At 58.9% G+C, this 27,680-nt stretch overlaps 1 protein-coding gene and 1 long non-coding RNA gene across 4 annotated transcripts; one reads left to right on the top strand and one right to left on the bottom strand.

The window, feature by feature from the left end:
- Positions 1 to 347: 347 nt before the first annotated feature.
- On the bottom strand, positions 348 to 7,858 carry LOC139083797 (uncharacterized). Of its 2 annotated transcripts, none has more exons than XR_011540741.1 (4): positions 7,719 to 7,858; positions 5,874 to 7,479; positions 5,227 to 5,595; positions 348 to 1,714 (listed from the first exon to the last, which is right to left on the bottom strand). It is a non-coding gene; the product is annotated as an uncharacterized lncRNA (long non-coding RNA). The 2 variants fall into 2 exon arrangements; XR_011540742.1 differs by having other exon boundaries at positions 5,227 to 5,283.
- Positions 7,820 to 23,802, top strand: PLIN3 (perilipin 3). 2 transcript variants are annotated; one of them, XM_070622677.1, is made up of 8 exons: positions 7,820 to 8,050; positions 10,058 to 10,139; positions 13,300 to 13,498; positions 13,654 to 13,736; positions 15,291 to 15,576; positions 19,557 to 19,756; positions 21,156 to 21,281; positions 22,995 to 23,802. In XM_070622677.1, the coding sequence occupies exons 2-8, from the start codon at positions 10,074 to 10,076 to the stop codon at positions 23,337 to 23,339; spliced, it is 1,305 nt and encodes a 434-aa protein (XP_070478778.1). In that variant the 5' UTR covers positions 7,820 to 8,050; positions 10,058 to 10,073; the 3' UTR covers positions 23,340 to 23,802. The 2 variants fall into 2 exon arrangements, with proteins under 2 accessions (XP_070478778.1, XP_070478779.1); XM_070622678.1 differs by having other exon boundaries at positions 7,839 to 8,050; positions 22,998 to 23,802.
- Positions 23,803 to 27,680: the final 3,878 nt, after the last annotated feature.

Raw genomic sequence — 27,680 nt, 5'->3', positions numbered from 1 at the left:
AAGCTGCTAGGTCTCAATAATAACAGAAACGATTAGGACAATCGTAATAATACCGTGGCACAGACTGGCTCGTTTTCCATCAGACTCTTTCCCTTCTTCCTGGAAGGAGGAAGGACGGCCACATGGCTGGACTACATTTCCCAGCATCCCTTGCAGTCAGGCACGGCCATGTGACTGACGTGGCCAATGGGATGTAAGAGGAAGTGATATAAGTCATTTCTGGCCAGATCCTTTAGAAACTTTCTTGCGAGTCTTGTTTTCTTTCCCCTTTGGCCAGCTCCTTGGGGAGGGGAGGTGCCCAGGAGACTCCATCTGCATCTGACTGCCGCATACACGACGAATAAAACTTTATTGAAACTGGGAATTGTTTATTCCAGCCATTGGTCTATCTTAGGGTTTCTCCACCTCGGCACTATTGACATTTGGAGTCCGATCATTCCTTTTAGGGGGGATAGTCCCGTGCATTGCAGGATGCTGACTACCATCTTCAGCTCTTACCCATTAGATGTCAGCAGCACTACCTGCCCCCCCCACTGGCCCTCAAGTTGTGACACCCCAAAATGTCCCAGATATTGCCATGTGTCCCGCGGGTGCGCACATTCACCCCAGCTTGAGTCTGTAGTCTACTCTTATCAGACAAGGAGCTACATTTATGGTGGCCGCTTGGACATTTGAGGAACAGAGACTCAAGGTGGCCTCAGCTAAACCCGTCATCTCCTCTTCCCCCATCTCTACCTCCACTTGCTCCTTCCTCAGCTCCCTGTTGCAAGGAAGGCCCCACCTGCGGGACATCAACGACCTTTTATTGTCCCAAGTCCCATTTGTGTTGCTTCCTAAATAACCACTAAACCCATCCACTTCATCCATGTCCCCTGCCGCCACCCAAATCCAGGACACCATCCATGCATGCCTGGACGGTTGCAGTAGCCACTTTCCAAGCCAGCTCCGTTCACTCCTGCCCCCTACAGTCCATTCTCCACACAGCAGCCAGAGAGAGAGCTTTTCAAAAGGCGATTGTGATAACAGGTCCACGGGGCCTGGAGAATCCACTTCTCAGATGGCTCCTTCCCATGGTTGTTGGCGGGAGGCCTCCGTTCCTTGTCCGTGGGCTTCTCAGGTGTCTTCACAACATGGCAGCTGGCTTCCGCTGGAGCAAGCGATCCAAGACAGGGCGCAAGGAGGCCTCGATGCCTTTGATGACCAATAAAAAAAAGGACGGAGATCCTGTCACCTGCTCCCACGTGGACGGACCTGGAGGACGTGATGCTCAGGGACGTGAGCCAGACACAGAGGGACACACACTGTGTGGTCCACTCACAGGAGGTCCCCAGAGGAGCCACATCCACAGAGACAGAAAGTGGATGGGGGGCCAGGGGCTGGGGGAGGGGTGGGAGTCAGTGTTTCATGGGGACAGAGCTTCCGTTTGGGGAGATGGAAAGCTCTGTTCCTCCCCGAACCACAGCCTTTACTGCTCCGGCTAAGAAGGAAGGGACCCAGCGCAGAGATGCAGAGCGGAGGCGGGTGACATCGCTGGCCGGGCTCCCTCGGCATCAGTGAGTGACCGAGCCGGGATGGGGACCCGGGAGGGCGGAGCCAGCACAGCCCCTGCAGGCCTGATTGTGACAAGGGGGCTGTGTACCAGTGGAGCAGAGGGGCTGTGCTGGCCTTGTGGGCTCGAGTCTTCATCTGAGTCTCTGGGCCTCAGTTTCCTCACCTGTAGAATGGAGATACTATTCAATAATAATAACTTATTAATATTATTATTTTTTTCACATGGACAAGACTCTATATTGAACCCCTGTCCACATTATAGGGTCGGAGGCCCATGCTGAGTTAGTGGGTCTGCGGTTAAATGCTAATGAGATTCCCAGCTCGCCTGTTTATTTGCTGTGTGACCTTGGGCGAGTCACTTCTGTCTATGAGCCTCAGTTTCCCCCTCTGTAAGGCTCAGATTCATCCACAGTGCCTCCCTCCCAAAGATTCGGGATTAAATGACCTGGTGCCTATAAACTGCTCAGCCAAAGTCACTGCCCTCCCTCCACGGGGGCCGTTCTTCTCCCAGCTGGGATCTTCTGGAAGATTCTAGACCTGCAACAGCGGGCCCTGCCCCCTCCCGGCGGGCTGCCTCCCCTCCGGGCCCCAGATTCAGGGGACCACACGGGCGGGCGTTGGGAACACTTCCTGTGCGGTGCCCACCAGGCCAGGTGGGCCAACGGGAGACAGCAGCTGGGGCCGCCCCACTTCCTGCCCTGGGGGGGAGGGGCTCCTGGCTCCTTCGCCCCCACCCCCCCAAAATAACATCCCCCCGGAACCAAAGCCACCCACACCAGCTGCAGCCTCCGACTCTGGGGACGCAGGGCTGGGGGGGGCGGTGGCCAGCAGCTGCCACCGCCGGGAATGTCCCCCCTCCCCCACTGCTGCCACCTCCGCATTCCAACTGCAAGGGGGTGACTCGGCCTCCCCACCGTCTGGGCCACACGAGCTCCGAGCAGGCTGGGCTGGCCGCGGAGACGGGGCCCCTCTGCCACCCTGGGTGACGGGGGACCCTCTCTGGCCAGAACCCCAGGCCCGAGCTGCCTCGGATCTTCACGTCGAGCGACTGTTTGGGGGGGAAAAGGGACCGGTTGCCTGGACGACAGCCCCCCACCTCCATCTGGGAACAAAGGGGCAGCCGGGGAGCCAAGAACGGCGTGTTCCTTGCCTGCCAACGTGACTGGCACATCCTGGCAGCTGGCACCCGGACGGCCATGGCCTGAGCCGCCGGGCCCGGCCACCCCAGACAAGGCCACTCAGTGTGGGGGGCGGTCGGGGGGTGGCTGCAGCCCCGGGGGGATCCAGTTCCCAGTGAGCTGGCCCTAAGCCTGTCCTTCCGGCACATTCGGACCAGGAAGTCTGTCTGCGCTGCCTGCACACTTCTCAGAAAGCCCGGGGGCCTCAGAGGTCCCGCTCTGAGCTGGACAGGCCACCAGGACCCGGGGGGCGGGGGAGATAAAGGCCACGTGGAAGCTTTGCGGCTGCCCGGCCCCCTGGTGCGGCATTTCAGGGACCTGCCCGGTCTGGAACGCGCTGGCGCAGGGGACAGTGGGTCTCAGAGCCGCTCCCCTCCCCCAAAACCGCCACCGTCATGCAGGGGACAGCGGGCAGCTGGCGCCATCAGGGCGGGGGGCGGGGACGGGCCGGGGCCTGCATGTTAAAAGACCCCGGCTCCCCACGGCGAGCCAGCCCCAGGAGACAAAACCTGGCCTTCTGGCCATCGGGCCACCGCTGGGGACGGTCCACCCGCGGGCTGGAGCCACAGCTGCGTGGGGAGAGACGCGGCTGGCCTGTCCCGGCTGGGGTGGGGCTGCCAGAAAAGACACAGGCCACGCGGGGAGATGAACAGCAGGAGTGGGTCCCTCGCCATATGCGGGACACACCGATGCCACCGCAGCGTCTCGGGGACGCACGTTTATCTGTGGGGCCTGAATTTTTATTCGACAAATCTGCCACTCTGGTCAGGGGGTGCTGGGGGAGCAAAAAGAAGCTCGTCAACAGCCCCCTCAACTTGTGCCTCTGCGGGTCCCAGCCTCGGGGACGGCCCCGCGGTCCCCTCCGCCCCCACCGCCGGGGGCTCAGCCAGAGGCCCGTGTCGGCCTCCCCTCTGGACCCTGGCCTGTCCACCGTCCCTCTGCAGGCCCTCCGATCTGCCACCTGCCCTGCAGACCCGGCCAGGGGCCGTCGACTCCCGTCTGTCCCCCTCCTGCCCTTCCTCGCCTCTCGAAGGCTCCACCCCTCCTTCCCCAGAGACCCAAGGGGGCCCTCGGCTGCTCTGAATCCGACAGGTGCTCCCGCCATGAAGGCCCCTTCCGCCATGGGCTCCAACCAACCCCGACTCCCAGCCCCCTCCTCCAGCCGCTCGGAGCTGTGGTTGCCCAAAAGCTTCCTGCTCTCCCATCACCCCAACCTGAGTCAGATCCCGCCCTCCTCCGCCCACAGCCCTCCAGGACTCCCATCTCCCTCAGGAGAGAAGCCGAGTCCTCCTCGTGCCCCCCAGGCCCTGCACGACCTGCCCCGTCCCCTCCCTGCCCTCCCTCCTCCCTCTCTCCCCCTCCTCCTTCTGCTCCAGCCACATGGCCTCCTCTTATTTCTCCAGCCAGGCCTGGTCCTGTCCCAGGACCTTTGCACGGGCTGTTCCCACGGCGTGGAGCACACCTCCTCCAGAGAGCCACACGTTTAGCTCCACCGTCTCCCCTCTGGGTCTCAGCTCCTCTGTCCCCCTCACTGAGGGCTCCCTGGTTGACTTGGTTTAAAACAGCAGCCCAGTCAGGCTCCCCATCCTCCCCTCCTGCTGTGTTTTTCTCCGCAGCTCACACGGCAAACTCCGGAATGCATTATTTGGAGTCATGTACGTGCTCGTCTCCCTCCCTGGGGGCAGGGTTCTCTGTCTGGCTCGCTGCTGTAGCCCCGGCAGGGCACACGACAGGCGCTTCGTAAATTCTCCTTGAGCAAATCAATGCCGCTGGGCCTGGATCGTCCTCCAGCACGCCCATGTCCCCCTGCCTCCGTCTTGGTCCCGCCTCCTCTGCAGGACTTACCTGATTTCCCCTTCCAGGTCACTTTCACCCACAGGGTGGCCAAGGGATCTCAGAATGCTCTGGCTGACCCTGCTCCAGAACCCTCTGTGGCTCCCCAGGACCCTCAGGGCTCAGTCAGCCTGGCCTTTGCCAACCTGTCTTGCTCCATCTCTCCTCCCTGACAGCCCCCAGCCCCTGCACGTTCTACCCTCCAACTTTACTCTGAACCTTTGCACTGTCTGTTCCCTCTGCCTGGAACAGCTTTCCAGTGTCTTCACCTGCCTGACCCCTATTCATGTCTCAGGCCTCAACTTAGACATTACCTCCTCCTGGAGGCCTTCCAGAACCACCCTCCTGGGTCTAGCACCCCTTCAGCACAGCCTTGCTCACCCTCTGTCTTTTTTTTTTTGGTGAGTAAGATTAGCCCTGAGCTAACATCTGTTGCCAATCTCCCTGTTTTTTTTTTTTTTTTTTGCTTAAAGAAGATTGTCGCTGAGCTAACATCTGTGCCAATCTTCTATTTTATGTGGGACGCTGCCGCAGCATGGCTTGATGAGTGGTGTATAGGTCCATGCCGAGAACCCGAACCCGCGAACCCTGGGCCGCTGAAGCAGAGCAGGTAAACTTAACCTCTACCCGACCAGGCCAGCCCCTCACCCTCTGTTTTACCCACCTGGTCACCAGAGCCGGGTCATCCATCAGACACAGGAGACCCAGGGCCCGTGACACTCTGAGGGACCCACAGAATGGCTTCATTTTAATGTCTCAAAATCAGGAGAAAAAGACAAATAAAAGAACCCCAGTGCAGTCGCGCAAGATCAGCTGTCACATTTTTTCACCGAGGGAGGGGCCCCCAGTGGCAAACGTCTCACGTGGCCCTGCCCATCCCGTGCTGCCCAGCACACAGCAGGCGCTTAATAACTGTCTGTGGAAGGACTGAACATCCGCTGAATCGCTGGTCCCCACTCGTAACAGGAGACGCGGGACAAACGGGTCGGTGGACGGGCGGGGGCGGTCAGGGGGCGGCCGGGCGACACCGGACCTGGCAGAGACCAAGCCGGGAGCACAGCGCCACCTTGTGGCACAGGCTCGGCGGGGGGGGGGGGCCCGGGGGGTGGGAAAGAACTGGGGGATCCAGAGCCCTCCCCCTGGAAGGTGGGGGAGGGGAGGTGAGGAGGGGGAGGGGGGAGGGGAGGGGAGGAGAAGGCGGAGGGGTCAAAGGGCAGGAGGAGGAGAAGGGACAGAAGGAGGGAGGGGAGGAGGAGAAGGAAGGGAGGAGGAAGGGGAGGAGCGGGAGGAGTCGCCCTCAGAAACACAGACCTGGGCGACAGACACCCAGGGTCCAGCCCGCTCGGCTGCCCGGCTCCGGCCAGGTGACCGGGGCCAAGGCCGTGTCTTCTTGGGTCCTGCGCTTCCTCCTCCGGAAAATGGGGCCGACGTCCGACTTGGACTCTGAGGAACGACCCGGAACAGCGGCCACTTCTCACCCCCAGGGCCGGGCTCCTGCCCTCAGGGAGGCCCCAAGGCTGGGCGGCGACAGGCTGGGGCAGAGCGGGGGCCGCGGGTTTGCGGGGAGGGTGATCAGACTGAGGCCAAGCGGCAAAGTAGAAGGATGTCCCACTCGACTTGAATTCCAGATCAACAAGGAATGACTTTGAGTCTAAATATGTCCCAAATATGGCACGAGACATGCTCACCCCCCAAATGCATTTTGGGGGCGACCTGAAATTCCAGCGTCACCGGGCGGCCTGTACTTTCTCGGGCAGCCTGAGCCAGGGGGGGCCTGGGAAGTAGGCTGGAGGGCTTCCAGGAGGAGGGGGCAGTGGCGCTCTTCCCCCCCCCCCCGACCCACAGGTGCGCATGCGCAGTGGCAAATGCCCGTGACTGCGCCCCCAGAGGACTGAGGTAGGGGTGGGTGCCCGCACCCAGGAAGGGGGCCGTGGCTCCTTTTGTTCGAAAGATGTACAGCAAACTCGCCAGGACTTTATTTTCCGAATCAGAACTGGGACATTTTGGCCCTGTCCTCGCACTGAGTGCCTCCAAAGCTGAAGGCCACCAGGCACATCTCCCAGTGACTTTCCAGCTGGGTGACCTTGGACAAGTCACTTCCCCTCTCTGAGCTCTATGCAGCCCTGAGGCCTTCACCTCCAGCTCTGCGCCTCGCTCACTCTGCTCCTGCCACACCGGCTTCCTGGCTGCCTCTCCAACTCACCACCCACGGTCCAGCCTCAGGGCCTTTGCATGTGCTGTTCCTGTCATCAGGAACTCTGCCCCAGGTCTCCAAGTGGCTGCTTCTTACCTCCCTCGTTTCTGTGCTCCACTGGCACTCAGACAGGCCTCCTCCAATCACCCTACAAACCCCACAGCCCCCACGTTCTCCACCAGCCCTCTCTGCTTGGACATTCCGGACATCTCAGAAAGCCCTATTGACAGCGGGCCTACACCCTCTCAGAAAAACACGCTGAGTCACAGACACCCAATTTGTTCCATGTTCTTTCCCAAGGTTCCAGAAGTCCCACCCTACCCAACGTCATTTAGCAGAGGTGACAAACCCTGGGCTGGATACAGCCCCTGTTGGGTTTTATTTGGTCCAGCCATTTTCCAAGGGGCAGGACCCTTCCACTGTCTGGGATTCCCGTGGATCTGGGAAGCCCTGGGTGCGTCTCCTACAGGGCAACACTCTGCCCCCTCTAGGCAGGGCATGCTGCCACCCGTCTAGCAGAGACCTTTGTGTCCTGCCTGGCCCCTGGGACCATCTGAGTTTGAGACTTTAGTTTCTAGACCAAGAGGATAAAGGATATTTTGGGAGGGGGAGGAAATCCAAGTGGGGGCTGCTTCAGGAAGGGGTTGATCCAGGAGTCAAAGATCCAGGAGAGGCTCCCCGCATTGCCTCTGGCTCACTGTCTCTGCGCCTTAGTTTTCTCATCTGCAAAACGGGGATGATAAAGGGATAAGATAGTGTTGGGGGGGGCAAAGGGAACGATGCAGGTCAGGGCCGGCAGAAGGCGCTAAATATCGGTTCACCGCTGTCGTTAAAGCTCTCCCACTGCTGGATCGGGGGCTTGGCTCCCTCGCCCCCGTGCCCAGGGTGGGGGGCGCCGGGGGCATCAGGCACGGCCACTAGAGAAGCGGGGCTGGGGGACCCCAGAATCGGGTCTCACTCACCTCCCAGGACCAGGCTCATCGGGTCCCCAGATGGGGAAGGGCGTCCCTGGCTGGAGCCGACGTCGTAAAGGGTCTCCCCACGCGGGGCACGTCGGTGGCGCGCGCTGTACCCCGCGCCCGGCCCTCCCCGGACTTGTGGCTCCAACGTCCCGGGCCGGCCGAGGGGCGTGGCCTGGTGGCGGGAGGCCCCCTAACCGGATTGGCCGTCCGCCCCGTCACTCCCGAGCGCCCGCCTCCCCGAGTATAAAAGCGGGGCCCCGGGCGGCCCAGGACGGTTCCGGACCTGGCCTTGAAGTCGTGGCCGCTGCCCTCCGGACGTCGCGCGGCCCGCGGTGAGGGGCGGGGGCGGGAGGGTGTCCGCTTGAGATGGGCGCGGGGCCGGCCGAGTCGTGGGGCGCCCCAGGCGGGGAAAGGGGCGGGGAGGGGCTCCCCGGGGGACTCTGCTGGCCTCTGTGCGGCCTGGGGAGGGGTCTCCAGCCCGGGCCGAGCACCCCACCCCTCGCCCACGCCCCCCAAAATCCAACTTCTGCAACTAGCTTGGACTTTCAAACGCTCTCCTTTCAATTCCTGGGACTTTCAGGGGGGGCGGGTAGTGAAAGAGCCCCTCCCCCAGGAGTGGCAGTTTCGGCGGGGTCGGGGGCCAATGCTCGGTCCCAAACCGCATCGTCTCCAAATTCAAAAAGTGGGCTCGCTTTGGAAACGCCGTTTGGAGGCCAGCTTCCTTGGTGCCGTCCTCCCTGGGTCTTCAGAGCCCCCTCCATCCCTTGTCACCAGGGGGCAGCCCCCTCCCCTGGAAATGGTTTAGCCGCCTGGGGGCTCGGCCCCGCCCCCGCCCCCTGCCGCCCCGCCCACCCTGGGGCGCTCTGGGAAGCCCCGCCCCCTTCCCGGGTGGGCGTGGCCAGTGGGTCGCGCAAGCCGGCGGGGGCGATGCCCGGTCCCGGATCAGAGTCCTTGGGACCTTTGTCGGGGCTGAGATGAGGGGCCCGGCCTGGGGCCTCCGTCTCCGGGAACTTTCCTGGCTGCAGCTGGGCGCGCCCATGAGGCCAGCCAGCTGTTGCTCCGGCCCCTGGGGCCACCGGCAGGCGGGCCGCTAGCCCCCCAAGGATGCGCTGACACCCGCAGCCCTTGCTTCAGCCGGTTCCAGGAGGGGGTGGTGGATAAAAGGGGCGGGAGGGAGAATCTCTGAGGCGCCCAGGTGAGCTCAGGCTCCGGGGAACTGCAGGCGACTTAGGTGATGCTCATCCGGGGCACGTGTGCCTCCAGGCCCCAATTCCCACTCGGGGGACCTTTGTAACGAGCAAGGTGCGCCTTCCTGGCTGGCTTCAGCCGTCTGTCCGAGGCAGCCAGAGTGGCGTGAAATGGGTCTCTTGATTGAGCACCCACTGTGTGCCGGGGGCCCAGCTCAGCGCCACCGGCAGAGCCTCTCCTCCAGTCTGGGAATGGTTGTCACCCGCCTCCTGGAAACTAGTCCCAGCGCTAGACCCCATCTCGCACCTGGCCAGGGAGATGGGGCGCACCTGTGGCCCCCATCGCACCTGCAATTGTGCATTAGGAGCCCCCGGCCAGAATCTGACTTGGCTGGTCTGCAGTGGGGCCAGGCACCGTCTCTCTAACTTTTTTTTTTTTCCTTTTTAAAGCTTATCTTTGCTTTGAACGGGTAATATTATCTACCTGGCTCGAAAGTCAGGGGCCTGCCCGGGCTGCCTGATTGTCCTTGGCCATTGTTAACAGTTCCCTGTGTCTCTAAAGATTCTGTGCAAATGCCAGCAAAACGAGCCCCACTCGCGCCTTTTGGGTCTTGACACTATCTTGGTCCGTGTCGGTTACGTGTCTTGAGCGGCTGCCCCGAGCCAAGCTGTTATTTTCTCTAGTCCCCTTCCGTTGGGCAACCAGGTTGTTTCCAGTGTCCTGTGGCCGACACAGGTACACACCTCTGCCTACTTGGCAGTGCACGTGTGGGACTGTCCTCACGGGGAGGTTTCTGGGTCAAAGGGGAGAGGGCTCTTGAAGGCTGGTAGCGACTGGCAAATGGCCATCCCCAGAGCTTTGGCACCACAGGTGTCTTCTGGGAGCCCTTGGGGGGGATGTGCCCAGACCTGGCCTCCCGAGGTGTGGCCCGGGATCAGCTGCGTCAGGTGATCCTGCTAGAAACGCAGATTCTCGGCCCCGCCGAATCAGCACCTGCTTAGGACAGGCCCACCGGAGCGCGTTAGTGGCTGAGAGGTAGGGCTCTAAGAAAGGGGGGCGGTCAGACGGCAGGTGTGAACCTGGACTTGCCCCTGGAGGGAGGGGCAGAGTGGGCTGTACCCTGACTAGTCCATCCGTCCGTCTGTCCACAGTGCCTGCTTCCGAGAAATGTCTGCCAACGGGACGGAAGCCACTGCCAGCCCCCAGGTGACGGCAGAGGAACCGGTCCAGCAGGTGAGGAAGCTCTGGGATCCGTGGGGTGAGGCTGGCCACACCGAGGTGCCGTGGCAGCGCATGTGGATCACTCCTGAGCAGGGGGTGGGGGAGCGCCATCGCCAAAACCCCTAATGGGACCCCGTAACAGGTGGGGACAACTGGAAATCCCAATGGCTCTTGCTTGGGGTTCGGCTCTGGTTGAAACTGGCTGGCCGCCCCCCAGCTGAATGGTCCTTGTCCCTGGATGTCCTGTTAGGGGTCTCCTTCTGGGAACTCAGTCCCTAATCCGCCTCCCCCTCCCCAGTTTAAATAAAGGCCCCTTGAAATAAACAGCTTTATTAGGGTTCCGTTCACGTATCCTAAAATTCACCGCGACGAAGGGGACAACTCTGGTTTTTAGTAAACTATCGAGTTGCGCCATTTTAGAGCATTTTTCGTCTCCCCCGAAAGAGACCCCATTAGCGGTCACCCCCCGTCCCCGCCTCCTCCTCGGCACCCACTCGTCCATCGAGTTTCCGTCTCTGGATCTGCCTGTTGAGGACGTTTTGCCGAAACGGGAACACGCGACACGAGACCCCCGTGTCTGCGTCTTTCACTGCGCGTGACGTTTTTGAGGTTCGTCCGTGTGGTGCGATGCGTCTCTGCTTCGTTCCTTTTTTAAAATTGTGGTGAAACACACATAACAGGAAAATAGACTGTTTTAACCGCTTTGAAGCGTACGGTTCCGGGGCATTAAGTCCATTCACGGTGTGCAGCCATCACCACCACTGAATTCCAGAACTTTCCATCGGCCCAGGTGGAAACGCGGGCCCCACGCGTACTCACTGCCATTCCTTCTCCCCAGCCCTTGACCGCCGCTAATCTGCTCTCTGTCTATAGATTCATCTGTTCTGGACGTTTCGTGTAAATAGAGTCATGAAATCATTTGATAAAAGTAAAACCTTCTGCTCTGGGGACCGCCTGTGAGCGGATCACACAGTGTGTGTCCCTCTGCGTCTGACTCATGTCACTGAGCATCACTTCCTCAGAGTTTATCCATGTGGTGCCCTGGGTCCAAATTTCCTTGTTTTTTAAGGCTGAATAATAATCCATTGTCTGGATGGACCACATTGTGTTTCTCTGTCATCCACTGACGGACACGTGGGTTGCTTCCACATTTTACCTCTTGTGAATCATGCTGCTGTGAACGTGGGTGTGCAAATTTCTTTTCCAGATTCTGTTTTCAAATCTTTTGGGTATCTACCCAGAAGTGGAATTTCTGAGTCATAGGATAGTTCTTTTTTCTTTTTTTTGGTGAGGAAGATCGGCCCTGAGCTAACATCTGTTGCCAGTCTTCCTCTTTTTTTTTTTTTCCTTCCCAAAGCCCCAGGACAGAGTTGTATATCCTGGTTGTAAGTCCTTCTATGTGAGATGCTGCCACAGCGTGGCTTGATGAGCAGCAGGTGGGTCCACACCCAGGGTCCGAACCGGCAAACCCCGGGCTGCCAAAGCAGAGCACATGGACTTAACCACTATGCCACCGGGCCGGCCGTCACATATGTTTTTTAAAATGTACTTTATACCACATTTTCTTGATCTTCTCACCAGTTGAGGACATTTGGGTTGTTTCCTCCTCTTGGCCATTGTGAAGGAGGCTCTGTGCATGTTCGTGTGCAAGTCTCTTGTGGGCGGGTCTTCTCATCAGAAGGGTCGGTTTCCAGGAGCGGAACTGCTGGATCGTGGGGTAAATTTGTGGTTAACTTCCAAAGAGGCCTCGTGGATGAACCGTGGAGGCAGGCTGCCACCAAGGCCCGGCTTTGCCACTGGCTGGTTTGGTGACCTTGGGTGACTGACTTAGCCCCTCCGTGCCTCAGTTTACCCTTCTGTCAAATTGGCATAACACTCCCCCTTGCCCAGGACTGGCAATTAAGGGAGTTAAAACTGTGAACAGTTGCACATGAGAGTCGACTGTTCTTCCGGGGTCTCCCCTGCACGCCCATGATCTTCACAACTCCTTCAGGATGAGGGTGAGCTACCCATTTTACAGATGGGGAAACTGAGGCTCAGATGCACTGCTCTGACTACTCCATTCTGCTGCTGCAGGATGAAAGCAGCCACATTCAACATGTAAATAGTGGGGGTGGCCATGTGCCAAGAACACTTCATTTGTAAAAGTAGGTAGCAGTGGAATATTATGCAGCCCTGAAAAGGAAGGGAATCCTGATGCCTGCTCCAACGTGGAGGGACCTGGAGAACATGATGCTCAGTGACATGAGCCAGACTCAGAGGGACACACACTGTGTGGTCCACTCACAGGAGGTCCCCAGAGGAGCCACATCCACAGAGACAGAAAGTGGATGGGGGGCCAGGGGCTGGGGGAGGGGCGGGAGTCCGTGTTTCATGGGGACAGAGCTGCAGTTTGGGGAGATGGAAAGTTCTGGATATGGGTGGAGGGGATGGTGGCACGACCACGTGACTGGGCCTCATGCCACTGAGCTGTGCCCTGAAAATGGTCAATTTCATGTTATATGTATTTTAAGACAATTAAAAAAAAAAAGAAGCCCAAACACATGACAACGTGGATGAACCTTGAAAACATTACTGCGTGAAAGAAGCCACACGAAAAAGACCACGGATGTTTCCACTTAATGAAAGGTTCAGAATAGCCCACGCCACGGAGACAGCAATTAGCTCAGGCCGGAGGGGGGGGCAGAACGAGGAGCGACCGTCCGTGGGTCCCGAGTTCCTTTTTGGGGAGATGCAAATTCTGGAAACAGTGGTGACGGTTGTGCAACCTGGCGAATACGCTAAAAACCGCCTCGCTGTGCGCTCTGAACGTGGTGAAACTTCCGCCGTGTGGACGGGGTCTCGGTCGAGCCATGAGGAGGAAACCAGGCAAGAAGGAAAATGTCAGACGCTGGGTGGCCCATGGCTGGGGGGCCGGAGTCTGCAGACCCCAGTGTTAGACCCCGGGCTCCGTCCGGGTGCGGTTCTTGGCTCGGTCACGCCTGCCACACAGGGGGTGTCGCGTGCCCGGTCGGGGGTGACATAAGGGAAGCGCCCAGCGGAGGCCCCGAAGTTCCCGGCTTGTGCAACCGCGTGGATGCGACACGAGGGTGAGCCGGGTGGGAGTGCGATTGAAACCCCGGGACACCCCGGGTTTCGGGCCCAGCCCTCCTGAGCCACTTCCCCGGTGCAGCCCAGCGTGGTGGACCGTGTGGCCAGCCTGCCCCTCGTCAGCTCCACCTGCGACATGGTGTCGGCGGCCTACGGCTCCACCAAGGACAGCCACCCGCACGTGAGGACGGTGTGTGACGCGGCCGAGAAGGGCGTGAAGACCCTCACAGCGGCTGCCGTCAGCGGGGCCCAGCCCATCCTCTCCAAGCTGGAGCCCCAGAGTGAGTGGGGGCCCGGGCAGCGTGGCTCGGGGTGGGGGGTCTGCCCCATCTCTAGCTCTGGTCCCCCAAACCAGCACCGGCTGGCCCTCCCGGGCCCCCGAGAGATGCTCACGTGTGCCAACCGTCCGATTTCCATCTTGCCCCGTCTCCTGCAGTTGCGTCAGCCAGCGAGTACGCCCACAGGGGCCTGGACAAACTGGAGGAGAGCCTGCCCATCCTCCAGCAAGAGACAGGGAAGGTAACCAAGTTCCGTCATCGGGAACCCCCAGCGAGGGTGGGGGGTGCAGGGGGCTCACCCCCGAACCCCCTCGTGTCTCCCACTTTGCCCAGAGCAGCAGGCGGGGGAAACAAATACAGCGAACACACCCACCTCAGTCCTACCCCAGGATCTTTGCACGTGCTGTTCCTCCTTCATGGACCAGGCTTTCAAAGTCTCTGCCCTAATGTCACCTCTTCAGAGGCCTTCCCATCCCACTCAAAGAAGGTCGTGCTGGCTCAGGCCTTCCAGTAGGACGTCCTCGATAATACGTGTTCATTCTCTGTCCCGTCCAATATGGAAGCCACCCGTCCCCATGTGGTTTCTGAGCCCTTAGAATGTGGCTGGTGGGACTGAGGAACTCAGTTACTGGTTGTAATGATGTTAGATTCTAAATAGTTAACGTTAGTTGAAAATTTTAGGTAATGGCTTTAAATTTGAAACGTCTAACTTTAAACTTCAAATAGCCAATTTTAATGATTTTAAGCGTAAATAGCTACACGCGGGTCGTGGCTCCCACATCCGACAGCACAGACCTGGCACCTTACGTCAGGGACAGAATGTCTGGACACCTGCGGAAAGTCCTTGTGTTGCTTAGTCTCAGCATCTCTAATACTGGGATCCCCCTCGGCGCAGCGACATGGGGGCTGGGGCACCTCTGGGGGCCGTCCTGGGCGCTGTGTGGGGCGGAGCAGCATCCCCGGCCCCACCCACTCGACGCAGGAGCCCCTCCCAATGTGACAGCCACAGACGTCCCCAGACGTCCCCCGATGTCCCCTGGGGGACAGAACCAGCCCCAGTTGAGGACCCCCGTCCTGAGGGACTTAATTATTAATTATTAATTAGCACGCGGACTCCCTGCCTGGCCGGGATTGCAATTCTCGGTGCACGATCGGCACGGTCACTGTCCGGAGCGTCTTTCGTTTCCGTGGTCACGCGGACGTGCCCGAGCTGCCCCGCTGACCCCATGCCGTGGGCAGCTGGAGCCGCGGTGACCAAGGGCCGCGGGCCGGGCGGCCCAGATGACGGGCTTTGCTCTCACGGTGCCGGAGGCTCGAAGTCCCGGCCAGGGGTCAGCCCAGCAGGTTTCTCCTGGGGCCGCATCTCCCTTGTCGATGGCTGTCCTCTCGCTGTGTCCTCACAGGGTCTCCCCTCGGTGACACAGTCGGATGGCATTAGAGCCCAACCCTAATGACCTCCTTTTACTTTAATCACCTCTTTTAAAGACCTTACCTCCAAATAGTCACATTCTGACCCAATTCAGCCCATAACAGCATGGAACCAAGTGGCAGCACAGAGAGGTGCAGTGACTTGCCTGAGGCTGCACAGCGACCACGTATCAAGCCAGGGACTCAGCCCAGGCCCTCTGGCTACACAGCACGCGGCCTTAACTGTGACCCTGGACTCGACGTTGACCCCCTGGGGTCACCCGGGAGCTGGCGCTCCTCCTCTCGGCCTCCCTGGAGGTGGAAGGTCGGGGGGGCGTTCCCCAGCTATAGAGGAGGATGGACATGGTGATGCTGGCCTGTCCCGTAGGTCCTGGCGGACACCAAGGAGCTCGTGTCGTCCAAGGTGTCGGGGGCCCGAGAGGCCGTGTCCAGCGCCAAGGACATGGTGGCCACCCGCGTGACGGAGGCGGTGGACGCGACCCGGGGCGCGGTGCAGAGCGGCGTGGACATGACCAAGTCCGTGGTGACGAGCGGCGTCCAGTCGGTCCTGGGCTCCCGCGTGGGCCAGATGGTGCTCAGCGGCGTGGACACGGTGCTGGGCAAGTCGGAGGAATGGGTGGACAACCACCTGCCCATGACGGACGCCGAGCTGGGTGAGTGCGGCCCGCGGCCTGGGGCTCCTCTCGGCCACCTGGAGCTGGCCGTCTTGTTCCTGCCACCTCTCCTCCCATCCATTATCATGGCCGTGACCAGCACCGTCCCCTCCTCCCTGGCCAACCATGCCTGTCTTCCCTGCAGCCGCCACCAGAGGGCGCCCGGGAGCCCCTGAGTCGGTCCCCCGTCCTCCGCCTGCAGCCCTCCAGGGCTCCCACCTCCCCTCCTTCATTCTACTGCAGCCATTGGCCTCCTTGCAGATCCTTGACCATGTTCCTACCCCAGGGCCTTTGCACGGGTTGTTCCATCCCCTAGACACCCAGATGGCTTGCCCCTGCCTACCTCCAGTTCCGTGCTCAAATGCCACCTCCTCGATGAGGCCTCTTGTTTCTAAAATTGCAACCTCCCTCGTCCTGAACGAGGACGTATTGTGTCCTGACCCCCCGTTGCCCCCCTAACCTGGCTCTTTCTTTCTCTTCGGCACTTGTCCCCGTGTCTAGAATGGGGCCTGGCGCTCAGCGGGTGCTCAAATCCCTGAATAAAGTCACTGGGAATCTCTTCTCTGTCTCCCCTTCACCCCCAGGCATCCGTTTGTCCCTTGAGCACCGACTGTGTGCCAAGCATCTTCTGGGGCCCAGGCAGTCTGCTCTTGTAGGACTCACAGTCTAGAGGAGATAGAGATCAGGTTAAAGGGGAGAATTCGAGGAGGGGGGTTGAGTAGGCTTTTCTGAGGAGGTGACGTTTGATCCTAACGTGAAAGGAGGGAAGGAGTGAGCTGAGCTGAGGTCAGTGCAAAGGCCCTGGGGCAGGCCCAGGCCTGGTGTGTGAGAGGAACAGTGAGGAGGTCCCTGTGGCTGGAGCAGAGGGAGGTGGGGAGAGGGAGGAGGGAGGGCGGGGAGGGGATTCGGCAGGTCGTGCTGTGGGGCCTGGTGGCCGCAGGGAGGACTCGGCTTCTCCTTGAGGGAGGGGAGCCTGGAGGGCTGCAGGTGGAGGAGGCGGGACCCACTCAGGGGCTCCCGGGCGCCCTCTGGTGGCAGCTGCAGGGAGGACAGTCTTGCAGGGGCAGGAGCCAGGGACCAGGGCAGAGGTGAGGGTGCTGGTCCAGGGAGCGCCGCTGGGGGGCCCCGGGTGACGGCAGGAATGAAGAGAAATAGACAAACGGGGGACAAAGCTGCCAGTCCTCCTCGTGGTCTGTGCTTGTCCTCCCACCCGTGGCCGTTGTCCCTGCCGTCTAGAGACAGCCATCCTTTGCCCATGTGCCAGGGGCTTTCAAGGTCACAGATGCTGCTGTCCCCTGCAGTGATGGCCCCCGAGGGTCAAGTGTCACCAGACACCATGCTCCGCCCGGGTACAGGAGCCTCTTGACCACTCTGGCCAGGGCTGGTTTGTTTGAATGAAAATCCAAACATATGGGGGCCGGCCCGGTGGTGCAGCGGTTAAGTGCGCCCCTTCCGCTTCTCGGCGGCCCGGGGTTCGCCGGCCCGGATCCCAGGTGTGGACATGGCACCGCTTGGCAAGCCACGCTGTGGCAGGCATCCCACATATAAAGTAGAGGAAGATGGGCACGGATGTGCGCTCAGGGCCAGTCTTCCTCAGCAAAAAAAAAAAAAAAAAAAAGGAGGCGGATTGGCAGCAGATGTTAGCTCAGGGCTAATCTTCCAAGGGAAAAAAACAAAAAAGCCAAACATAGGAGACAACTGAGAAAAGCTGAATCTGGACGAGATCAGCGTTTTCCAGGTGCGGCGTTGTGGGCATTCAGGCCCCGCTCGTTTTCTGGGGGGCCGTCCTGGGCGCTGTGGGGGGCTGAGCAGCATCCCTGGTCCCCCCCCCCCACTCAATGCCAGGAGCTCCCCCAGGTGTGACAGCCACAGACGTCCCTGTGGGGGAGGGGCCGAATGGCCCCGGGGAGAACAGGCTGCTGGACCTGTTCTAGAAGTTCCGATAAATGGGGTCACGTGGTCCCCCAGGGGCGGTGAGCGGCTCCGCGTCCTCCTCTCCTCCTCTCCCTCCATCCGGGGTTGCCGGGTTGCCGGGGTTGCCGCGTGTGGCTTTCGCTTCCTCCTCTCTCAGTGGGCAGCTTCCTTGGAGAAAGTTCTGGGCTGTTTTGGTGGCCCCGAGGCACAGGTTGTGGGGAGGAGCAGGTGGTTCGGGAACAGCGGGACGATGAATGGGAATCGCGGTGCAGACGCCAGACTGTCTGCAGACCTGGGGCCCCAGTCCAAACCTGTTGACCAGGCGGCTGCTGTCGCGAGAGGCGGTGGCTGTCTCTGCCGCACGGCGACCGCGTCTAATCTTAGAGTTTCCAGCGGTCGCCTCCCAGCGCCCTTGGAAATGGTTCAAGTCTGGCTTCTGACTTTCAGAGGCCTCAGCAAGAAAGGACGCAGGCCAAGTGGGTCTCTTGCAAAAGACGCTAAATGCAACTTTGTCGCCAGACGGGCTCTGTCTGCTCAGGGCCTTTTCCGGGTTGGTCCATTTTTTATTTTCACCGCATCCTGGCCGGTTCACCAGCATCCTCCGGGCGCCAGCGGGAAGGTTTTCTAGTCTGATGCGTTATTTTATGCATGCGTCCTTTGTCGCATTATTTTCGGCCACTGGGAGCCCCCGTCCGTGGGCTCTGAGTCCCGCGTTGCTTCTTGGGGATCCCCGGGGGCAGGTGGTGTCCCCTGCTTTCTGGAGGGACGAGGTGATCCAGGCGGGGTTGGTGCGACCTTGAGCCCCACAGCATGTGGCTTGAGCATAGCTTGTCATGGGTCCTCGGTGTTTTCAAGATGCCACTGGACCTGCTGGCGCAGAGTAGGTGCCCAGACCCCGTAAGATGCAGCTGGGGGGGGCGGTTCCCAGCCCCTGAAGGCAGGAGGAGAAGCAGGGGCTGCTGGGAGCAAGGGGGGACATGAGCCAGGCCTGGAACATGGGCCTGCGTCTGCCCTTGGTGTCCAACCCCTGAGAGCGCCGTGCGGGCCACGTCCCTCCGGCCTCCCACTTGCGATTGCAAATAAAGTTTTATTGGCACGTGGCCACGCCCACTTGTTTGCATTGCACCTGTGGCTGCTTTTCTGTGACAGTGGCAGAGTTTGAGTGGTCAAGGCACGACCTGGCCTGCAAAGCCCAAAATGGCCATGACCTGGCCCCACACAGAAGAACATGACCCCAGAATTCCGTTAGGTTCGTAGAAACAACTAGAATCCCCCGATCGGAGGCTTCCCTTGACTGAGCCCCCAGTTGATGGCTGCGTGTGGGATTCTGTCGCTCTCTGTCCCCCCCGTCTTTTGTTTCCGGAACGGTGCCCGACCCGAGGGGAGGCGCAAATATGTGGCTGAAAAGGGAGATTTCGCTTAATCGTCGGAGCACTGCTGTTCCTGCCCGGGCAAAGCCCATCGCCTGGGTTATCTCATGTCATGCGTCCCCGTCCCTGTGCTTGAACGTGACTTTTGCACATCCTTTTAGAAAAGAAACTTGACCACTCACCAGAAGCAGAAAGCCGTCTTGCCCACTATAAATAGATCATAAAAGCGGCCAAAAGTTCATTTTGAGCGCAAGGTAGCCCAAATTTCACAGTCCACGCAGCTCTGACTTGGAGGGTTGCACAGAAAGGGAAACTGAGGCTTGCTGGCAAAATCTCTTCCAGGTACAGCCGGGCGCAGGACACGTTTTCTTAATGGGCCGGGTGATTAATATTTTTGGCTTTTTTTGGGGCCACAGTCTCTGTTGCGACCGCTCGGCTTTGCAGCGCAGACAGCAGGTCAATGGCGTGGGCGTGACTGGTGCCAATAAAACTTTATTTATAAAGGCGGGCGGCGCCCGCGGCCCACGGGCCGGAGTTTGAGACCCTCCCGCTGGGCTGAGGCCTCGTGGTCCCGGGACGTTTGGGGGGCCTCAGACCCATTTCGCGGATGGAGCGAACCGAGGGCGGGGCCACGCGGGGCTCCGGGGGCTCCGGGGACCCCGGGACCCCTGAGCCTGAGCCGTGCTGTCCCCGCAGCCCGCCTGGCCACGTCCCTGGACGGCTGCGACATCGCGCCGGTGCAGCAGCAGCGGCAGCAGCAGACCTACTACGTGCGCCTGGGCTCGCTGTCGGAGCGGCTGCGCATGCGCGCCTACGAGCACTCGCTGGGGAAGCTGCGGGCCGCGCGCCTGGGCGCCCAGGAGACCCTGCAGCAGCTGGCGCAGGCGCTCAGCCTGGTGAGGCCCCGGGGGGGGGGGGGGCGGGTGACCCGGGGGACATTGGGGGGACCTTCCCTCGGGGCACCCCCACACCCCCACCCCCACCCACCCCAGGGGCCTCTCCCGATGGGCCTGCAGGGGCTGCTGGAAAGAGCGCCCCCGACCAGGGACCGGAGCTGGAGGCCACGACCCAGGTGTCACTGAGGCTGGACCCTCCCAGGCCTCTGTCCTTGGCGTGTGGACTGCAGCTCCTCCCTGTGTCCCCTCGTGGTTGTCCCTCTGTGCGTGTCTGCGTCCTCATCTCTGCTTATAAGGACCCAGTCCTGTTTGATCAGGACCCACCCCAGTGACCTCATTTTCCCCTAATCACCTCTGCAAAGACCCCTCTCCAAATGCAGCCACATCCTGTGCGGCTGGGCTGAGGGCTCCAAAACCGGAACTTGAGGGGACACGATTCAGCCCATGGCAGGTGGGCTCCTCCTCCGGGAAGCCAGCTCGGTCTCTTCCCCCCTAGTGGACTCTGAGGGGTCCAGGTGCACGAGAGCACCCAGCCGAGAGGCATGAGCACTTTATTTTGTTGCCTCAAGTCAGTTTTATTGAGGTATAATTTACATACAATAAACATCCCTCTTTTTCTTTTTCTTTTTTTTTGCTGAGGAAGACTGGCCCTGAACTCACATCCATACCCATCTTCCTCTACTTTATATGTGGAACGCCTACCCCAGCATGGCGTGCCAAGCAGTGCCGTGTCCGCACCCGGGATCTGAACCCTCGAACCCTGGGCCGCCAAAGCGGAACGTGTGAACTTAACTGCTGCGTCACCAGGCCGGCCCCTCCCCTTTTAAAAAATGTGCAGTTTGAGGAATTTTACAAATATAAGCAGTCACGTAGCCAGCGCTGCAGTCAAGATGTGGAACGTTTCCACCACCCCAAGTTGTCCCCTCCTGCCTCTTTGTGGTCCAATCCCCCCACTGAGGGTTTTTTTAATTCTGTTCTCTGAAGAGCTACATTCCTAGTTTTTTTCCTCTTTGCTTCGCTTCCTCTAAGTACTATCTTCGCCCTGTTTTTTTTTTTTTTTTTTGATTGTAGTAAACTATGCGTGACCTAAAATTTATGATCAGGAGGAGGAGAAACGGATAAAATGAGAGGAGCCACAGAATTTGTGGCCGCATTTTTTTTTTTTTTGCAACTACAGCACAGGCCGTGAGTGTGTCGATTAAGCCAAAGCTCACAGCCGGTGTCACCAGAGCGACAGAGACCTCGTGTGACAACAGTGTCCCTCCCTCCCCTTTGTAGACCACCTTATCCCCCGGCTCCCCCTGGAATGCTGCCTCCCCCGGGGGGTGGGGGGCTGCGCGGGGGGGTGGCGGCCGTGGGTGGGTGCCCAGCCAGCCCTTCCCTCTCCCTCCTGCTCCAGATGGAAACGGTCAAGCAGGGAGTTGATCAGAAGCTGGTGGAGGGTCAGGAGAAACTGCACCAGATGTGGCTCAACTGGAACAAGAAGCAGCTCCCGGGCACGGAGGAGGACCCGGCCCAGCCGGAGGTACCCACCGCGGGGGGTGGCATGGGTTCTTGGGACCCCGACTTCCCTCCCCACACCTCTGCTTGGGTGGGCTGACCTGCCTGGCACGCTTTCCCTGGCCTCGCCCCCTATTCGTGACTTCAGGATGCAGTGACACCTCCTCCAGGAAGCCCGCCTTGATTCCCACACTTGGGTGTGGATGTTGCTTCTGAACCACGGGGTGCTTGGTGGCGATGCTTGATGGGGGTTTCTTTTGGGGGAGATGGAATGTTCTGGAATTAAATCGAGGCAGTATTTGCACAACCTCGTGAATATATTAAAAGTCACTGAATTGTACCCGTCCTGGTATGGGAGTCAGATGTGTATCAGAGAGTCAACACGTAAAGCAAGGGTGACAAAGGTGATGTTTATAAAGATGGCGTGAGTGTCTCTGTCAACGCATGACTGTTCAGCGTCCAGACCCACCCGAGCCGTCTCCCCCCAAACCCCGGGGTTGAGGCCGCAGCCCTCAGCTGATGGCTCAGGACAAGGTCCCACCCTGCCTCCTCCCGGCCCGGGCGTCTTCAAGGCCCCGTCTAGACCGCGGGCTCCCCCACCGCTCTCCGCTTCTGCCTAGAAAGCTCTTCCAAACCTTCCCTCTCCTTTTTTTTTTTAAAAAAAGACAATTTTATTGAGATATAACATTCAGTATCTTGTACTTTTTTTAAGAAACAGTTTCGTCGAGATGTAATTCACGTCCTGTATAATTCACCCTTTTAAAGTGTAGAATGCAGGGGGTTTTAGTATTTTCGCAGAGTTGTGCAACCATCACCTGAATCCACTGAGAACGTTCCATCCCCCAAAGGGAGATCTTGTCCCCATCAGCATCACCCCCAGCCCACCCCCAGCCCCTGGCCCCCACGAGCCCGCTCTCTGTCTGTGGATCGGCCTATTCTGGACGTTTCCCGTCAATGGGGTCACACGCCGCGTGTCCTTCTGTGTCTGCTTCTCTCCCTGAGCGTCGTGTGTGCAGGTCCGTCCACGTGCGGCTGTGTCGGGGCCTCGCTCCTCTTCATGGCTGCGTAATATTCCAGCATATTAATATAATAGTCCAGTCCAGTGTGGCTGGACTGCCTCATGTTATCCATCATCTGTTGATGGACATGTGGGGTGTCCCCACCCTTGGCCCTGTGAATCGTGCCCCTGTGAGCGTTTGTGTTCACGTCTCTGTATGGACGTGAGTTTTCATTTCTCTTGAGTCGACACCGAGGAGTGGAATCGCTGAGTCACGTGGTAACTCTATAGTTTAACATTTTGAGGACCCACCAGCCTGTCTTCTAAAGTGACCGTCCCACTGACAACGTCCCCAAGGCTCCCAGTGTCGCCCCGTCCTCACTAACACTTGCTACTGTCTGTTCTGAATTTAGCCATCCCAGGGGGGGCGGTGGAGTGGGGCTCACGGTGGGTTTGAGCCGCGTTTCCCTAATGACCAGTCGGACACCTTCTCCCCTTCTTCCTGCCCATCGGCGTATCTTTGGAGAAATGTCTCTGCCTGGCTTTCCGTTTGGCCCGTAGATACGTCACCCGGTTCGAACCTCAGAGAGTTGGTATTCCAAACCGCCGTGTAGACGGCCTCCCCCAGGGAAAGGTTTTTCCCAGAGGTGGGAGGTGGGGCCCCGTTTTCCTCCCTGGCTTGGGATCTAGTCACCCCCCGACCCGCAAACGGCGCTCACGGTCCCCACCCTCCCGTGCCAGCAGGTGGAGTCGCACACGCTCGCCATGCTCCGCGACGCGGCCCAGCGGCTCCAGGCCACCTGCGCGTCGCTGGGCTCCAGCATCCAGGGGCTGCCGGCCCACGTGAAGGACCAGCTGCAGCAGGCCCGCTGCCACGTCGAGGACCTGCAGGCCACCTTCTCGGGCGTCCACTCCTTCCAGGACCTGTCCAGTGGCGTCCTGACACAGAGCCGCGAGCGGGTGGCCGAGGCCCGGGAGGCGCTGGACCGCATGGTGGAGTACGTGGCCCAGAACGTCCCCATCATGTGGCTGGTGGGACCCTTTGCGCCCGGAATCGTCGAGAGAGCCCCGGAGGAGCAGAAGTAGGAGAGCCGGGAAGGGGGCCCGGGGGGCCGCGAGCAGCCCTGACCCCTCGCCCGCCGCGCCTTTTTGCTGGTCCTCCCAGCTCATCTCAGCTGCCACCGCGGGACCCTGACGTCCTCCGCACGGAGGACCAGGCCCTCAGCCTCTCTGAGCTCGGAGGAAACGCGTTCGGAACCTCACCTCCTCGGTCACTGCGATGAGGTTTCTGGGAAAAATTTTTTTCTAGAAGGTTCCAAAGAAAAAAAATTTTTTTTTCCTTCCTTAAAAGTCAGGGATATGATTCTTGTATCTCAGTTCCTTTTCTACACCAGGCCCCCGTAAGCTAGCGGACTTGCACTTCTGGTCTGCAAAGGGGGTGGAGGCTGAGCTGGCAAGACGTGCTCCAGAACAGAGCGGGGCTCAGCCCTTCCCCGTGAGCCATGGGTGCAACTCCAGAGTGGCCTTAATAAATTTTACCTGCAGCCCAGCGCAGGCCATGTGTGTCTGGTTTTTTCTGGCATCTCTGTGTTGGCCTTCTTGGCACCTGCCTTGTTTTGCGCACAACAGTGTGAACAGGACAGGGCCGGCCCTGCTACTGGGCTTGACGTTTGGCCCCCAGCGCCTCAGTTGTCAGAAATGCACTTGCATGCTGTGGCGGCGTCCCACATAAAAGGATGAGAAGGACTTACAACTAGAATATACAACGATGCACTGGAGCTTTGGGGAGAAAAAAAAAGAGGAAGATTGGCAACGGATGTTAGTTCAGGGCCAATCTTCCTCACCAAAAAAAAAAAAAAAAAAAAGACTAGTACTTGCCTTATCTCAGGAGGTCTCCCCCTCAGCACTGTGGAGCCGGACCATTCTCTGTGGGGGGCCATCCTGGGTGCTGTGGGGTGTTGAGCAGCATCCCTGGCCCCCCACTCACTCAGTGCCAGGAGCGTGCCCCGCCTCTCCCAAGTTGTGACAACCACAAGTGTCTGGGACATCCGCAAGTGCCCCTTCGGGGACAGAATTGCCCCAGGTGAGAACCACGGCGTTAGCTGGTCACATCCCAAACTCTTGTTTTCTTACCTCTGACTCAGTGAGTCCCTGAGGTCCCCGAATGGGCCCGTTCCTTTCAGCGTCACCACGAGCCAGTTGCTGTCCTGAGCACTTGGTGGATGTCAGCTCCATCCTCATCTCAACCATCCGGGGTGGGTGCTACTCGTGTGCCCATCTTCTAGATGGGGAAACTGAGGCAGGGAGAAATCAAGTAATCGGCTCAAAGTCTCCCAGCCAGTCAGTGGTGGAACTGGACTCAGACCCTGGGGTGCCGGCCCCAGAAACCTAGAGGGCCCAGAGGGCGGGTTTGGGTGCTCGTCCTTCGGCATGCACCCCGACTTGCTGGGGAGCTTGTCTGGCCCCGCTTGCCCTCTCTGGCCCTTCATTGGTCCATCCACAAAACGGGGTGTATCAGTCGGCCGTTGCCGTGTTAACATGTTGGCACTAACTTGGTGGTTTTAAGCTGATTTTCTCCCCATATCTTGTTAAGTCCGTTTCGATGTCACGAGGCAACTGGATTTGTCACAGCATCCATACTACTCTTGTGTCTGTTCCGGTTCTGAGAGATGAGACATCACAGGCTTTTCTTTTTTTTTTTTTTCTGAGGAAGATTGGCCCTGAGCTAAAATCTGCCGCCAATCCTCCTTTTTTTTTTTTTTTTTTTTTTTTTTGCTGAGGAAGACTGGCCCTGAGCTCACATCCATGCCCATCTTCCTCTGCTTTCTATGTGGGACGCCTACCACAGCATGGCTTTTGCCAAGCGGTGCCATGTCCACACCCAGGATCCGAACTGGTGAACCCTGGGCCGCCGAAGCGGAACATGCAAACTCAACCGCTGTGCCACCAGGCCAGCCCCTTACGTTTTGAAAGCGTTTTAAAGCAGAGAGAAATTGTCAGCAGAGACCATCTGTGGTCTGCAAGGTCTGACCTATTCACCGTCTGACTCGTCACAGGAAACGCTGGCAGGTCCTTCTGGAAGCCACGGTCCCGTCCTGTGCGTGGGCACATCTCCAGTGGATGATGATGGCGGTTCTGGGGGGGGCGGGTCAGGGAAGCAGGTGTCGCTGCTGGAGCGATGGGATGGGCCAGCGATGTCTGTCCCCAACTGAGACTCGGAGGCGAGAGGGGGACGTTGGCTCACCCCCAGGCCCCCTGGAGAGCAGCAATGACCCTCTATTCTTTCTCATTAGCAAGGGCGGGGCGATGTCACCTTCTCTTGGGGACCCTTGGTCTGACGGGCAGGAATTTATAAATCTGTATGACAAAGCCGCATGGGACAGCCCCCCTATGTTCTAATCCTCCCACTCCTGGGTTTATCCCCAAGTTCAGCGTGCGCAGATGTCCACACAGGGACTTGCCCCCAAATGTTCATGGCATCTTCATTCCAAAGAGCCCCAAACTGGGGGAAAACCCAAGTGTGCATCCAGAAGCCAGCAGATAAACCAATCAGGGTAGAGGTCACGCCTCGGAATATTACACAGCGAAGAACAAGGATAAGTGACTGATCGTCGCGACAACGCGGGTGAAACTCCCAGGCGTGATGTTTTGCGAGCAGAAGCCTTCTGTGGTCTGATGGCCTTTCGATGAAGTTTCAAAACGAGTGAAACTAAACCGTGACGGGAGAAATCGGCTCTGGTGAGTAATGACGGCCAAGGGGCAGGAAGTGACCTCTGTCCTCCTGGGAGCGTTGGCCACGGAGAGGGTTACGTACCCGAAAGTCCGCTGAGCTGTTTATTTAAGATTTGTTTGGTTTGGTGCCTCTGAACAATCCCACGACACAAATTAAGAAAGAGAAAGTGCGAGTGGTGGGGATGGGGGGGAGGGTGGCGGGAAATGAGCCCGTTCATTCACTTCCGGGGGGGCCGGTGAACAGGGAACACAAATTTGGAGAACAATCCAGAAGGACGTATTAAGAGCGAGACTGTATCTTCCCCACGGCCGAGGAGAAGTCAGTCCCTGCAGTTCCCCCTTCCCCAGACGCCCCAGAGAAAAGTCACCTCATCCTTTTCTCAACCCCAGGAGGCAGCTGCTGTGGTCATCTCTGTGTTGGGGGGGAAACTGAGGCACAGCTCCGCGGGCTCGTCCTCCGCCCCACCTCACAGCTGGTGAGTGTCAGAGTACGGATCTGAACCACGCCTGGTTTTGTAAATAAAGTTTTATTGGCACACGGCCGCGCCCACTTATTGACGCGTCACCTGGGGCCGCTTTCGAGCTACAACTGGCAGCGTGAGTAGTTGTGACCTAGATGATCTGGCCCGAAATGCCAACAATATTTATTCTCTGGGGATCAAAGATGACCACCACGATCTGTCTGTCGTGGGGACAGGCCCCGATTGAACGCTCCCAAAATTCCTGATGATCCGGCAGGATGCGGAGAGAGGCACGGGAAGATGGATTTAAAGGGATGCACTACTTTTTTTTTTTTTTTTTTTTTGGTGAGGAAGATTGGCCCTGAACTAACATCTGTTGTCAATCTTCCTCTTTTTTTTTTCCTCCCCAAAGCCCCAGTACATAGTTGTATATCCCAGTTGTGAGTCCTTCAATGTGGGACGCCACCACATCCCACTTCTGTGCGAGGTGGCATGATGTCATTATTAACACCCAGGCTGATGAAGCAGAACTTCACCGCTGGGCCACGGGGCCCGCCCTGGGGAAGATGGATTTAATGCCCTCTCCACCGCCAGCTCGGGAGGCCCCAAAGGCAGGGCCCACTTCCCCCACTGCCCCCACCGCCACCATCTATCCCCAGAGCCTAGACACACCTGGTACACAGTAGGTACTCAATAAAATTTCTCCCTCAGTGGAGACGGACACGAAGTCAGAGGCTGTGGCGGGGAGGTGGGGTTGGGGGGCTCTTAGCATTCCATCTAACTTCCATTTGCACCGCCGTCCCATGAACCTGGGTGCCAGCTTTGGCTTGGGGTCCACGCACCTCTCAGGGGCCCTAAGGATGGAATTCGGGGTGTCTGTGAACTGACGGGGGGAAAACCCCACATCTCTGTTTTCACTGACTCTGACCCATATTTGCCATTTCCTCAGTTCTGAAGGAAGGCACCGGCAGGATGTGGTCCCCCATAGAAAGCCACAGATATCTTCATATCGATGGCATGGCTGCAGGTGGCTCGAAATATGGCGGCCACTTGTCGCCACTGCAAAATCGCCGTCCTTATGGATCTCGCTGCTGAAAGTGGTGATAAATTTAAAGATTTGTCCCCAAGTGCTGTTTGTTCCTGGATCGCTCAATTTCAAAAGTATTTTTAAAGTGATTGTCTTATGAGTATTTAAATTTTTTTTTCACTGTAAAATAACATAAAACTTACCTTT

The sequence above is a fragment of the Equus przewalskii genome, chromosome 6, assembly GCF_037783145.1.
Source record: "Equus przewalskii isolate Varuska chromosome 6, EquPr2, whole genome shotgun sequence".
NCBI classification, from domain to species: Eukaryota; Metazoa; Chordata; class Mammalia; order Perissodactyla; family Equidae; genus Equus; species Equus przewalskii.
The sequence above is the reverse complement of the archived record's forward strand: the minus strand, read 5'-3'. Positions and strand labels throughout refer to the sequence as shown.